The sequence below is a fragment of the Salvia hispanica genome, chromosome 4, assembly GCF_023119035.1.
Source record: "Salvia hispanica cultivar TCC Black 2014 chromosome 4, UniMelb_Shisp_WGS_1.0, whole genome shotgun sequence".
NCBI classification, from domain to species: domain Eukaryota; kingdom Viridiplantae; phylum Streptophyta; class Magnoliopsida; order Lamiales; family Lamiaceae; genus Salvia; species Salvia hispanica.
The window spans coordinates 2,691,004-2,706,690 of record NC_062968.1 but is presented as its reverse complement, the minus strand read 5'-3'; the positions used below and the strand labels follow the sequence as shown (position 1 = coordinate 2,706,690).

The following is a 15,687-nucleotide window of genomic DNA, read 5'->3' as shown; positions in this document are numbered from 1 at the left end:
CTATAAATATTCTCATTTTTATATACTCATAATGAAGTTTATTATCAAGAAAAGATATAAAATAATACAACATTGGTTGAATTTTGAAACTCTAAATCGTTATAACTATTTATCGCACCTCCAGATCAGAAATCCTGGATCCGCCACTGATGGCAACTGATTATTCGCCCACATGTACAAATTATTGACTAGAAATGGTGATATGGTGTTATTTTAAGAGAGGTTGTCATTTTAACACATCCCTATACAATTATCTATAAATATTGAAAAAATTCATAACTAATGAATATTTAAAATCTTGCCCAACATTTATAAATATTTTAAAAAATGGCCAAAACTCGTCTTTTAAATATGTATACATTTGTGGAAGCGGTCAAATTTAAACACGTGTTATTGATGCATTAGTAATTTTATTTATTTCTTTTATAATATTTTTTTTTAATAAATAAAAAGTGTATTATTGTCAATGGTTTTACAAAACTTTAGAGTGCTCATTATATGTGATTGGAGAGCGAGACTATCTACCTAGTACTATTTCTTTATTTTTAGTATTTTTGAGCAAATCAAGTCGACGCTGTTGCATCCTTTTTTTCCTTTATAGTATTTTTTAGCAAATCAAGTCGATGCTATTGCATCCTTTTTTTTTTTCCTGTTGAGATATTGTAAATAGTCATATTTTTTTTATGATAATGGAGTTTATTAGTAGATGTTTTGTTTATGCAATCAAAATTACTGTTATTGCTTTGAAATTCAATATTATGACTATATTCGTTACACACTTGAGAAAAAAGAAAAAGATAAACTTGAAAGCGTAGAATATAATGGAGTTAGAATATAAAGTAAATAGTACTCCATGATGGATTATGACTTGTTAAACTGATTTACAAAGAGTGATATTTATAGTTCCTACTAATCTAGAATGACATAAAACTATCTAGTATATGAAAAACTTAAATTTTTTGTTTATCATCACATAGAAATTATATACTCTTAAGAACCTCGAAAATTTTGAAACATAATTCTAGATAATTGCATCACTTAATGTATCTTTTGTACGTGAACTCAAATGTGATTCTTATTTACAATTTATGAATTGAGGTTAGGTTTTTTTCCATAACCATTTAAAATTTTAAAGTTGGAATGTGACTATAAAAATTAATAAAATGTGTTGTTGTATGACTTTAGATACTCCGTATCATTAAATATCTATAAATTATAGAAAAAATTAATTCTTATTGAATAGTAGTATTATATAATTATTTTGAATAATCATGTGAAAATTTATTACTTATATCGTTAAATTTTTTTTACTATAAAACAATACAACTAATAATAGCATAATAATTTATCTGATTTAATTTTTTTTTTCCACAAACTTTAAACTTGTCATATAATATCACAAATTTATTATTGGTGAGAAAAATTCGGCAACAATTTACATTAAGGGCTTGATTGGTAGGTGTTAATAAGCCATAAAACCTCGAAAAGGCCCGAGCTTGCTTCCGTTTTACAACCTTCTCTCCTGTTTGGTAGATCTAGATCTAGTCGGCAAACCCGGAAGAAAAACTTCGGATCTTCCACAAAATCATACTGCTTTAGGCGTTTTCGGCAATTACTTTTCTTCGCAATTGTGTGGTATTATTTTTTGCTGGATCTCCGCCAAAACCAGTTTCCTCTTGTTACCGATTTTGCCCTCCAACGGCTCGGCGACTCATCTGTTGATACCGCGGAAGAAGGAGTAAGGAAGCCCCACATTCGTCGCTCTATCCTCCTTGCAAATCTGCAGCAATTGGAGGCCAATCGAGCATCTCGAATTCCCCTAATTTCTTCACAACTCGGAGAATTTGTGCAGTCGTGAGGCCGAATTTACCTTTCTCGCCGGAGGTGGAGCCGAAATGACCGGCGTGCTTCGTCCGCAGCTTTGCGCGCTGGCCAAGCACGGGGCGGAAGCCCAATTTCCGGCCGGCATCGATCACGACGTCGAGCTCATCCTCTTCCTCAAGCACGATCACGGAATTAAAGTGCAATTTCTTCGCTACAAGTGCGAGAGAAACGCACCCTGCATCCTTGAATCTGCAGCATGGAAGACAGTTGGAGTATGGTAGTGTGAGTTGGAGGTTAGACTTGGTGTGAAAAAGAAGGAATTAACCTCGTCCTTTATAGAGGGTAGCTGATTCAGATGGCGCGAAGCGCCGGGAAATACGCTCTATTTTTTGGCTAGGACGATGAAGAAGCAGAGTTGTATGGGAATTGTTTAACGTACAGTAGGGGCATTGTAGTCATCACAGTCATGTATCCTTTGCATAGCTGGAATTTGTTGGAGTACTGTCTCGCAGTATTAAGCAGACAAACAGTATGAACCAAACTGCATAATAGCCAGCATTTGTTTTATCAACATTTAATAAAAACTTTATGCAGAATTTTAATAAAATATTTTTCAAGCTACCAATCAAGCCCTAATATTATTATATCAGCCTATTACTAAAATTGACAGTACTGAGATTGGACTGGATCCGACCCGCATATTATAACCAGCCTACGTTTCTATCTTTGAACGGTTAGCTTAATCACCCAATATTTTGAATTTCCCTTCCGCGCTCGACTGGATGTGATCCTCACCGTTCATTCAACCATCACATTTACACACACTCTCTCTGTTCGTAATTTTCGAATCTGAAACGATTTCAAGTCGCAGCTTCAGGTCGATTTTTATTCCATAGATGAATCATCTATAACCACACAGCTTGGTGGCGGAAGAAGATGGCGACGGCGGAGAAGTTGAAGGCGGTGGAGAAGCTGCTGTCGCGGCTCTCCGAGCGGAAGAGATCGATAATCGAACACGTGAAGCAACAAACGGAGGCGTACAGTCAGCACCTCGCTTCCAAACTCCTCATTCAAGGAATCAGCCCTCCCTCGTGGCTTCGGGACCCTAGCACCTCGGCCGAGAAAGGTATTTTCGTAAAGAGTTTCGCCAATTTTTGGTCAAGGGCTTCAAACCCCGAATTGAGTGTGCAATTGAGTGCTCCCATGGTTTGAGCCTTGAAAAAACAGATTGTTTATTGTTTTATCTGTTGATTTTTTTTTTTTTTTCAAATTTATTGTTTGTTTTTAGGTCAGCAGCACTAGCAAATCTGGACAGAGCGATTTTTTTTTACATTGATAGATAGGACCAATCTTTTTTTTTTTTTTTTTGTCAAACAATTTTGGGCTAAATAGTATAGATGAAGCTTTGGGCATAAACTATTGCTGGAAAGTCTTTGTATCTGCCATTGTTGCAACTGTTGACTATGTCTAATTAGACGTTTCTCTAGGTTAAATAGCCAAGGAAAATTGAGTTTTTGCATTTTGATAATACTTAGTACAATATAATACTATGTGAAATAAGGTGTTCGTCACTTGAGGACTGACATACATTGTTTGTTTTAATTATGTTGTCATTGCAGAGCTAAATGAAGAAGACCTCATCTCTAGACTTCTAAGTCAGTATCAGGAGGGGTCAGCCCGTTGCTCTATTGCAAGCTCCCCAGGGCATAGCAACTTAATCGTTATTGGTGATCACGATAAATTTAGGGATGGAGACATTGTGGAAATTCCAGCTGCTAATGAAGATCATTATCAAGAAAATGAACCAGTAGCACCTGGATTTAGCTGTGACAATAATGGTGAATGTGCCCTCAGCTTAGTTCCCAAGCTAGATCATAGTGCTGCATCGTCTAAGGATCAGATAGATGAAAATATCTCAAATAATTACACTATACCAGATCAGTCGCTAGCTGGAATCCAGAGGTCCAAGTCCAGACAAAAAGCTCTTAAGCTCCGCAGCAGTGCAAAAGCATCAGGGAAGAGTGGTTTAAGACATGAGAGCAATGGCGATGTTGTTTCTAGCCAGATTAGGTTTTCTCTCTCTATTACAAAGCAGCCATGCCAAAATGGTGATATGTCCCAATTGGAAGAACCCTGTATAATTGATAATCACAGTAGTGTGAATAGGAATGTGGTTGAAACTCATAGCTTAAATAGAGAAGAGGAAGTGGCTGCACGCTCTGAGTGTAGGTCTGAATCTCATGCAGAAGTTCCAATATCTGTTGTAGGTTCTTCTCCATTCGGTTGTTCATCTAATTACTACAAAGAAAAGGCCTCATGTCAAGATGCTCGTGTAAAGAGAAAAGAATCCAATCCTATTTCTGACACTGAGCATCCTGATAATCACGTTAACCTGCCAAAATCAGCTGGACCATCTGCTGTTTGTCGTGAAAGCATTAGAGGCAGGGCAGATGAAGATGCAGATTTTCTCTGCGAGGATGAAGGAACAAATGTTCATACGGGTGAAATTATTAGGTCAGATGTTTCCAGCAGAAGGCAAACTTGTGGTTGTGACTCAACCAAAGCTGGTAGTTCTTTTGATGATCATCAGGGAATCGATATTACTATGAAGGATGCTGGGGATTATCTACCCCCAGATCGTTTTGATGGATCCTTAATGAAGATTCATTCCAGTAACGTTCATAGTGCTGGATTAGCAAGACAAGTTAATGATTCTCAAGAGCAGTTGGGGTTGGATAAACCATCTGATGAATTTCGTAGCGTGAAAAGGTCAAAAACTCATTCTTATGGAAAAGAAACGCATCGACCTGTAACGTATAATGAGGGTAAAGAATCCATCGCATACTGTGAAGGAAATTCTGCTGAAGAACTTCAGAGCTCAAGTGTTCAATATATTCCTTCCTATCTTAGTACCCATAAGATGCTTCATGATGATGAAAATGGCAAGCTTGTTATGGCCAGTGAGCTTTGTTTGCCTGATCATGTTGATAAGTCTAGCCTTTCCAGTGCTAATTATTCTAAGCAGGGGAGAGGATTGGAGTCTGAAGTTGCACTGACTCCTTCAGATTCTTCTGCATCTGCGGAACCAAAGCAGTTAGAGTCGAAACAGGCTGAAGAGTACGACCTGAAAGCCTTCACTTCTACATCTGGAAAGAAGTTGAATTGTCCCTTGAATGATCCTGATGTACCACTAGACAAAGGAATTTGTGGTGAAAATAATCCGCCATCAAGAGCAGGATCAGCCAGACAGGTTAATGATTCTCAAGAGCTATTGGGGTTGGTTAAAACGTCTGATGGATTTCGTAGGGTGACAAGCTCACAAACTCATTCGTATGGCAAACAAATGTATCTTCCTGTAACGTATAATGAGGGCACTGAATCCATCTCAGACTGTGAAGGAAAGTCTGCTAAAGAACTTCAGATATCAAGTGTTCAATCTATTCCTCCCTATCTTAGCACCCATAAGCTGCCTCATGATGATGAAAATGGCAAGCTTGTTATGGCCAGTGAGCTGTGTTTGCCTGATCACGTTAACAAGTCTAGACTTTCCAGTTCTGATTATTCTAAGCAGGGAAGAGGCTTGGAGTCTGAACTTGCACTGACTCCATCAGATTCTTTCGCATCTGTGGAACCAAAACAGTTAGAGGTGAAACAGACTGAAGAGTGCGACCTGAAAGCCTTCACTTCGAGATCTGGAAAGAAGTTGAGTTGTTCCTTGCATGATCCTGATGTATCACTAGATAAAGGAATTCCTGGTGGAAATAACCAGCCATCTTCAAGTAAGCAGTTACCAAGGATGCTAGATATCTCAACTCAAGGAGGGAAAGTCTGTAGGGATTCCTTTCAACCTGATGTCCAGGAGAGCCCAGACACTCACATTGGAAAATTTGGACCAGTTATAGACAGTGTAATAGTAAATGCTTCCGAAGTTAGTTCAGAAGTTGAGCTAAATTTTAGAAGTTCTGAAGTTCATGGCGAGATGCATGATCTTCCATCTAAACTGGTCGACATAACTGACATTCAAATTCTTCCAGAGAATTTACATATAAAATATGGGCCTGAGTCCTCCCCTGTGCACAGCATGGAACAGGTATTTTCATATGAATATGCTTCCTCATCTGGTGCAGTTTCTAGTGTTTTTATAATCTCTTTTTATAATACTGTGCACATTTTCATTCACACTGAACTAGTATTAAGTTAGATAAAAAAACCATTGAAGATGCTCCTTCTACATTTACTACTGCAATCATACAGCTCCTCATTGAAGAGTAATGCTGGCACAAAAAATCTGACATTCCTAAAGCCTTCTTTTCTTCTGAAAATTCATAGCTCCTCGTATAAAGTGACATCATTGATGATTTTTATAACATTTATTATTGCAGCAAGACCACATTTGCAAATTCCATTTATTTTCTCCCGACTTATTACTATTTTTTGGACTGTTTCTGAGAGTAATGAATAGGGAGAAGGATGAAGTGTCTTGAACGTTGGATCACCTTTTTGAAATTATAAATAAATTCTATGACCAATCTTTTCCTCTCTGAAGTCCGCAATGGCTTTGCCAATTTTTATTTTAGGATGTGAATGACCATACCGTAGTAGAAAATTATATCATCCTCATTCTTTGTCCAACAACTGTTTGCAAAACTTCATCGAACCATCACTAATCTAGTCAACTGCAATTCATCAGCACACACGACTCCATTATCTTAAATATGCATTTTATCATGCCTACAGAGATGCATAGCCTTCAGTACCTTTCAACGTTGTCTGTTAATCTAGGATTCTAGATGTTATTTTTCTTTTTTTTTGAGGTTAATTTTTCTTCGTCACAGGGGAATTTCGATGATGAAGCATGTGATAAGAGTCAATTGGTCTTCAGTGTTCCAGAAAGCAAAAACTCAAGGCTTTCACAGGTCCAAGAGTCAGAAAAAGACCAAGCAGCAAAGTCCAATGCTTGCTTAATTAAGAAAGCAGGGACAAATCCTATTGCAATTGATGATATGAAGCAATATCCTGCTCATCAATCTCAAATATTATCATGGCCTGAGAGTGGTGTAAGTAGCAAACATGGAGATTCATCACTGGGGATTACTTCATTGGGAAGACCTAGTATGATCAGGTTGGATGATAAAAATTTGTCATTCGAGAGAAGACTCAGACACGTGCGAACTGAATCATGGCCACAGATCAAAAGACGGAAAATTGAACACCAGCAAGATCGTGGCTGTGCAACTTCCAAAAGCTTTCGGGTGACAAAGCCTCACACCTTTCAATGGGATCCTGACATTGCTTATCAGAAAACAATGGAAATTGAGATAGACTCTGGTCTCGTGGTAAATGGAGAAAAGAGTACAGATGATGGATTATGCTTAGAGGCGAAGGCTAATTCAATGGAAGAAATTCAACCTGCAATGTTGTCCCATCATGGAGAGGTATAATCTTCTTCATGCCTTCATTTCAAAGCATTTAGGTAGATATTATGAAATATGACTTCTTGTGAATGTCCTACCTGATGGTTTCTTCTTCATGTTAAATTATGTCTAGTTTTATTTATTTTCTTAAAATGTTCTACTCATGAATCCATGATCATGATCCATATATGCTGAATATTCATTATTTACTGACTTTTGAATGGCGCTGTCAAATTTGGTTTGTTTCATGTAGGTGTTTATTAGTAGTTTTAAGGGATTGGGGTTGGATGAGGGAGATTTTCATGATTTTTAACAAAAGGATCTTGGACAGCTGGCAGTCTAAGATCCTTAAAAGAAAAAGTCACCGATTCAGAAATAATGAAAATGTACTGATATTCTATTTGCTACACTTCAATGTAATGATAGTGAGGTCAAATAATTGAAAGTAGATCAGACCTGTAATCGAGAATGTTGCTTGACCTTAAAGATGCACAGTAGGCCGAGTATGGTGATTCCGATTTTTCTTCTTCTTTAAATTTGCAGGTTGAATCTTGCAACGTTGAAAAGAGTGAAAATGAACATACATCGCCTGATATAAATAGCGAGCTGTTAGCTGCGACCATCTCAAGCTTGGCCAAGAAAGAATCCCGAAACTCACAAGGATGCTATATTGAGGGAACCAGAACTTCACCTTTGACTTGCGATGACCTTGATGCAAGCCTGTCTGGGTATAAACAATGTAGACAGAACTTTTGTAATCTCGAAAATAATACTGACAATCAAAGTTCTGATATTATGAAACTCAGCAGTACACTGACTGAGGAAATACAGCAACCTCCCAAGTGGGAGGATGGTTTACACATGCAGCATTCTGTTCTTTCCTCAAGCCATGAAGATATGCAACTTATTGATTTTGATCAATCTATGCCTGTATTTGAGGGGTTCATTGTAAATGCAGAAACAGACACCGAGGAAATGAATCTTCCAGCAGTTGGATTTGACCTTGGTGAACTGGAACTTTCTAGGACAGCACTGGAACGTGCTAGCGTTCTAGCTGAAATTTGCAGATCTGCTAGCTTGGATGGATCCTCATCCCACTTCTCATCTGCTTTCAAATTTCAGGACACCGGAAATTTGTGCAAGTCTATATCTGATGATGGTCATCTCGAGCACACACAATTTGGAGATGCTAATCCTTTAAATGCTGAGGTTGGGATTCATTTTCAGTCTCATAGCAGTTCTTCAGATGATTACAAGGATGCCCTTGATGGGATGCCTTATTCTGTTTCTCTTGCTTATTCTGGTGAAAGATATGGTTGGGATTCGAGAAACCAACCGCCATCTCCAGTTGGGAAGCTTTGGCATCAATTCTCATCACATTCTCGGAGTTCAGGAAAATGTTCCACTTCAAATCCTGAACTTACTTGCTTCCCAATAGAGGAAGATCCCAGTAGTAGTGAAGAGAATAAAACTATGGAAGAGAATGCAGGTGATACACAAGATGAAACTGATTCATCATTGGCTAACAACTGTGATAAAAGGAATCCACTTACAGATTTAACAAATATGTGTACGAATCCTCCCATTTCAGTTTCTACAGAAGAGGAGACATTGAGAGCAGGTTCTGTGGATTTTCTCAGATCAAAATTTAGTGTCACTGGGACACAAGAGAAGACACTATTGGGTCAAAAGTATCAGTTCAGAAAAAATAGCGAGGCCAGCGAAAAGCAGACATCATGTACTCGTGCTGCTGATGGTAGGAAACACCAACTTTCATCTATTGGTTCAAATGCAACCAAGAGGGCCAATGAATCAGTGTACAACAACATCAGCAAGTCAGTTGTTTCAACAAAAACCAGGTTGAAAGGGCGGGATCAAAAGTTTTCTTCGAGAGGATCTAGAAGTAATAACATTGTCTCGAATATTAGTTCCTTTATACCACTGATACAACAAAAACAAGCAGCTACAGCATGTCAAGGTAGCTTTTTGCCTGTCTATTTTATTTTTAATGTTGACTTGATTGTTAGATTATATCATTATATTAACACTGCCATATTGAAAGGGTTGCATGTCTCACAAACCAGCTAAGGACCTATTCCATCTCAAAAAATGTTTGAAAAGCTAGGCCCTTGCTATCTTCTTGTTGGTTGTCTAAGTATTTACTATTCATAGTAAGAATATAAGTCATCACTTGTAGCTCTTGGATTTTGGGGGAAGAAACTTTTACTTGTAAGTATAACGATAAACTGAAAGACAGGGATGCCTCATACATTTGTATTTGTTTGGGTTAGTCATACATATAAAGATTTAAGAACTATAGAGAGTTGAACTGTTCTCTAGCTGTCATCCCCGGTAAAGTTGTCAATCCTCTAAATTTTAGAAATTTGTCCAGAATGTTGGTAGTTGTTGACGAGGTGGCAGAAGAAATAATTTATCATTCCTTCGTTCAACTATTCTTTATATTTATATATAGAAATCGCTATCTTGTAGGAAAAAGAGATGTCAAGGTGAAGGCCCTGGAGGCTGCTGAGGCTGCAAAACGTGTAGAGGAGCAAAAAGAAAATGAACGTAAGAAGAGGAAGGAAGCATTAAAACTTGAACGAGCAAAGTTGGAAGAAAAGAATTTGAAAAACATCGAATTGGAGAAGAAAAAGAAAGAAGAAGATCGCAAGAAAAAGGATGCTGAGGTTATTGCAAAGAAAAGGCTGAGAGAGGAAGAAGAGAAGAAGGAGAAGGAGAAGAAAAGAATGCGACTTGAATCAAGGCAGCGGCAAAGGGATCAAGAAGAAAAAAAGCGAGTAGCGAGGCCTGAAAAGGAAAATCAACGGACCAAGGTTACACTTTTAGATGTGTCAAAAGCTTTGTGGCTACTAATTTGTCTGGGTAAAGCTGTCTAACTAAATTCTGTTTTTATCATAGGATGACCAAATGAAGAGAAAGAAGGAATTCAACAATGAATCTAAAAAGCAGCAGAACAGGGAAATCACTGTAGGAGAAAGCGTGGCCATGCAGGATGCAGGCAATAATTTAACACTAAATGAATTTGTGGCGAATTATGAAGAATCTGGTACTTCTGCTATATGTGATGGAGAGGTAGGGGATTCTTTCATGGTAGCTTTAGATGAATTGTCTTCTGCAATACTTTTAAGTAGTGCTTTACCTGTAACCCATGTTTTGTACATTAATTGTATGCTTACTTCCTTCAATTTGGCATCAACATTTGTTGCATCAAATTCTTCCAGGGGATGCATGCAGTGGATAAATCACCCAGAAATGAGGACTTGATAGTTCCGAACAGTAATGGAAAATCATATGAGATCTCTCCATACCAGTGCACAGATGATGAAGATGAAGAGGATGATGAGTTGCGCAACAAGAAACGTATTCCATCATGGTCCAGGTGCTTATTTAATAAATTCTTATGGAGATGTTTTGCATAGCTTTGGAAGGCATGAAATAGTAATGCTTGATTTCTAAGGACTAGAATGAAAGTTAGGAATTCAATACGAGATATCATGAAAACAAGAGATAATTGCCCATTTTCATATTAAATAAAATGGGGAAGTAGTTTGAATTTTATTATATATAAGCAATATTATCAACTTCAATTATTTCTCCACATAAAACCTTTTGTTGTAGTACACCCTTTACATATAGAGAATTGGAACCATAATTCTAATTGTATATGTCCTGCCTACTAATCTTATTGCTGTCTTAGATGCTTGCCTTGTACTTCTGAACATACATTTATGCTATCTGATTTCCCTGATCTTTTTGACAAAGACGGTAAAAGTGGCATATTTGTTAAAACACTTCAATATTAGACAGTGTGCTTTCCATACGCAGTCATGCAAATGTATCTTACAAATTCATTTTTATTTGACATCTCTTTTGATTTTGCTCAACTCTCTTCTAGAAAGGCATTAAATTATAGTAGTACTTTAGACGTCCTAAATGAAATAGAAACATAGTTTAGCTTTTGGTTTCTTATTTGAACTTGTCCTTCCACATATTCTATGCTGCCTAATATCCAAATAAATGGAGTTTTAGATTTTTATCAATGCCCTGTCAAGTTAAAGTATGTCAAGCATAAATTTGGAACTTGTTTTGAAGTGTCAAATAATTTATTTATTTAGATTATAATCATAAAATTAGATGACACAGTTGATTTAGATAGGCTAAAGTCTTAGCTTAGTAATAAGTCAGCATATGAATCATTCATGCCCATGGAGTTCTCATTCTCAGCCTCTTTCAAGCTTTTTCAGCCTTAAGTTCTTTATTAAACATAAGCTAAGGTTGTTTGCTATATTTTTGTGCAGTAAAAGCTCCATCGCTCTGTTTTTACCAATGCAGCACCAATTGGACCCTGATGTGATTTTCCCCCTTGAAAGTTTTTGCAGTATCGGTGAAAGTAAGTTTTGAATATATATGAACTTATTTTGCATGAAAACTTCAGTTCATAATTATAACTTATTTGTACTATCCAGTTTTGCTACCCCGCAAGCTACGGCAAAAGAAGGTGGCTGCTTGAATCAAATTATTGGCTGTTGATTGTCATCTCTCAAATTTTTGCTGATTGTTTCTGACAGAGGCTTATTACGCTCAAAAGGTTTTTCCTTTCACTTTCTGTGTCATATCAACTTATTAAATTAAGGGTTAATTTGATAATTCTATCAAAATGCAAGAGTAGAGAGCTAAAGGATGAATCACTTGTAAAGTACTTTTAAAATTTTAATAAAAAAAGTGTCTTCTATTCCCAAAAATTTCTCTTATGACTTTGTAATTAGGTTGTTTCATGACATCAGGAATCAGCAAAAGCTGAATCTAGTTTTGACACTCCTTATCTGAAATGTTTGTAATAAGTAGTATTTCATGTCAGGGCAGTATCTTTTGATTTCTAATAATGGTGTCTTCCTAGTCCATTGCATGTATCAACCTAGGATGCAGATTGGAGTGTTAAGAAAGCTTAATCTCCCCCCCCCCCTTTTGTTTTTGATGCAGTCCTGTGTCTACATGAGATGATATTTGGAATTCGAGGCTTTTGATGTTTGCTGGATGAACTCTCTCAATCATTTGATGTTAGATGCCCGGTATGGATGCTTGGCATATCACTAATATATTGTGTACATGAGAAGGGATGCTTGGAATAAATAGGACAAAACTAACTTGTATATCTATTAATGTTCTTACTTCTGTTACGACGAATCCATGATTTTTAGTTCACAATTTGTTCTTTCATTTGATGTAACTGTCCAAATTCCATGTTTCACACTGCTGGGAACATAATTATAGTATAAGAAGAGTGAATTAGTTAGTCGTCTTTCATTAACCCCAACAGTATATTTCTTGTGGAACACATGCTACAAATAGTGCAAATTCCATTACATGATGGAACACAAACAATCGAAGAATTAGAAACTCAAAGTTTGTTATAAAAATGAAACAAAACTGATAGTTCTCAATTGTCACGAGTCATGACTCATGATTCATGTGTAATTTGTGGAGCTCTTTGATTCACTTCTGCCACCTTCATTTGCTAATCCAAGAACCATCTTTGCTCTAATAATGTAAAGCAAGTAAATTAACATAAACATGCAATCATCTAAAGGTCCACACCAGAAATTGAGAGAGAGAGCTTTTGTCCAGCAGTTAAATTGAGCCTTCTGAATATGAAAGTGCTTCCCTCTATGGATGGAAAAGTGCCTACTTCAAACGTAGAATCATTGAATGCTGTCCTTCAATACAACAACCTTGTTGAGATTTTAATATGAAATATGGAATGGAAGAAATGTACTGTGAAGAGATGATGTGCTGTGTGTGTGTTAAACCAAGCTAGATACATATATAGAGAATATAAACAAACGTTACACAACGGTGGTAGATGACGACGGCGGCGGCAGAGGCAGCGGTGGGATGGTTGACAGAATAAAGAGAGCACATTTCCACAAAGGCAAAGAAGCTTGTTTGCCAATGGCGGCATGTGCTCTCTCTCTTCTGTCAGCAACTTCCCCTATTATTTGTCATCACCAACACTTTCATCCTACATGTTTTTCACAGCAACCAAATCAATAAATGCATATCTATAGCCAACTGCAAGTTGCATATTCTAATGGAGAAAGGAGATCAATTATGAATTAGCATATGATCCCATCATTCCTTTCCTTCATGAGTTGATGGAATTCTATGCACTTAAAGGGGCCTCATAATTCCACAAGAAAATCACAAAACAATGTAAAGATATGTAGTTTGGAGAAAAAAAAACTTGCCTCAAAACAATAAGAATATTTACATGTCTGATGTCTGCATGTGTGTGTGAGAGAGAGAGAGAGATGTGGTTGTTGCAATGGTAAGAGCTATATTTATAGAGGGAAGAGTTATCCATCGAGGAGATTTCCATTCTTATTATCATATAATACTACTACTTTTTCATCATACTTCACTTCTCTCCAAAATTAATTTCAAATACCTATAGGACATAGCATTAATTATGTGCCACTGCATAACCCTACCTAGCACAACTAGGGACGAAATTAGGATTAGTTACCCATATTTATTAAATTGGTTAGTTATAAATTAAATTTTTTTAAATAAGTAAATTTAACTCAACAAATATTAATCCCATTACAATGTTGGGAAATAATGCCTACACAAAAGTAAATCAAGACCATAAAAGAGCACGATAATTGAGTATCTAGCTATATCTATTAGACTATGTTCGAGATTGATGTCATGAAGCTAGAGATTTTCATTAAGATTAGGATACAAAATCCAAAGAGAGATCCAGGAAACAATATATATTAATTTATTAAATCATATATTGATGAAGAATTGCCAAAGCTATAAAACATATTTCTTTCAAGAAAAATGATTAAAGTTCCCCTCTGATCTCATGCATTCAAGATTCAACATGCAACGAATAGCATCATTAGAAAAAAAACATTCAACTAAACCAAATCTATAACGAAATTATAAATCCTAATTGTGAATAATAAATTAGTTAAGATTAAAATATTTTGGACAAATACCAATTAACTTTACCTAAATGGATACATCTGATCATACATAAATTTTTAGCTTGTAGAAAGGTAATGAATGAGAAATACAGTAATTAGTGGGTAGTGGTTGGAAAAGGCTGAATAGATAAAAGATAATTGGGGCAATGGGAGACTGAGGATAAGTGCATATGTTTAGACAAATAAAGAGAATGAAGGCTCTTCAAAGCCCCCTCGTGACTTGTTTTCATTGCATGTGAAAGGGTTTTCTAACCAAACCTAGTGTCTTTTTCGTGTTTACGTCTTTACTCTTTAAGTCCGCGTGCGTAAAATTATCTATCATATTTTTTTTGCTAAATTTCGTGTATTATTATCGCTGATGCAGCATAATCCGCGTACGTAAAATTATCTATCATATTTTTTTTTGCTAAATTTCGTGTATTATTATCATCGATGCAGTATAGTGAAACACGGGATATAACATGTCAAATAGAATCGCTATGATACCACTCCAACTTCTCAAATGCCTTCACTACATATATTGTGTGATGAACTAATTAGGTCTCTTCTTCTACATGACTCAAACCAAGCTACTAAGATTAAATTACTCAAGATTAGATCTTGCTTGAAATTAGGAAATTACTCAAACACGAATTATTTTAAACACATTTGCATTAGGAAATTATGCACTATTACATGAAATCAGAGAAAAGAAATAAGCTAAATATGAATAAAATATTGATCATGTAAACACTAGGATGATTCATTTAAAACAGAAACAATGAATTGAAAAGAGAAGACAAAATCTCGAGAATCTTAATTAATTGAGAGTAGGACAACAAAATGTTTATATTTTAGGAAACGATTATGCTAATAAAGCAATTATACATTTGGGCAAGCAAGTTATTCAACTTTTTCTTCATTTCATAATTATGTCACCAATTATAACAAACACTTTATTCTCAACACAAATTATAACAAAAAAATTGACAGCCAATGTAGACCTCTTATAGCTTCGTGCACAACTATATGCAAGAAAAATTGACAAGCACTACATATATACTACTCCCTCTGTCCAACAAAAAAAAATAGAGCAATTTGTGTACGACATGAGTTTTAATGTAAAATTTAAAAGTAAGAGAGAGGGGAAAAAAGTAAGAGAGAAGGAGGAAAAGTAGTGTTAGTGAATGATGTATAAGGTTATTATTTGTTGAAAACTTTCCATAAATAAATGTGCTCTATTTTTTGTGGACGGGGGGAGTATTTATTTAATAATATTCCTGGAGCCAACTCACTTTTCTCTCGTAAAATATACTCCCCCTATTCCGCTTTAGTCCCAGTTACTTTTGAGCACTCAGGTTTATAAAAATGATATGAGTAATAAATAGTCAATTTCTCCACTTTAACTATTTATTATCATTTTTATAAAACGAGTGCTCAAAAGTAACCGGAACGAC

At 36.1% G+C, this 15,687-nt stretch overlaps 1 protein-coding gene and 1 long non-coding RNA gene across 3 annotated transcripts; one reads left to right on the top strand and one right to left on the bottom strand.

Annotated features, from left to right (window-relative positions):
- Positions 1-2,626: 2,626 nt before the first annotated feature.
- On the top strand, positions 2,627-12,479 carry LOC125223510. The gene is made up of 10 exons (XM_048126686.1): positions 2,627-2,950; positions 3,444-5,914; positions 6,660-7,259; positions 7,782-9,216; positions 9,729-10,072; positions 10,158-10,331; positions 10,481-10,638; positions 11,558-11,649; positions 11,726-11,847; positions 12,240-12,479. Exons 1-9 carry the CDS (start codon positions 2,761-2,763, stop codon positions 11,767-11,769), a joined length of 5,508 nt encoding a protein of 1,835 aa, XP_047982643.1. The 5' UTR covers positions 2,627-2,760; the 3' UTR covers positions 11,770-11,847; positions 12,240-12,479.
- Positions 12,480-12,641: 162 nt separating this feature from the next.
- On the bottom strand, positions 12,642-13,278 carry LOC125223511. Of its 2 annotated transcripts, none has more exons than XR_007176726.1 (2): positions 13,102-13,278; positions 12,642-12,968 (listed from the first exon to the last, which is right to left on the bottom strand). It is a non-coding gene; the product is annotated as an uncharacterized LOC125223511 (long non-coding RNA). The 2 variants fall into 2 exon arrangements; XR_007176725.1 differs by having other exon boundaries at positions 13,107-13,278.
- Between the last annotated feature and the right edge of the window lie 2,409 nt (positions 13,279-15,687).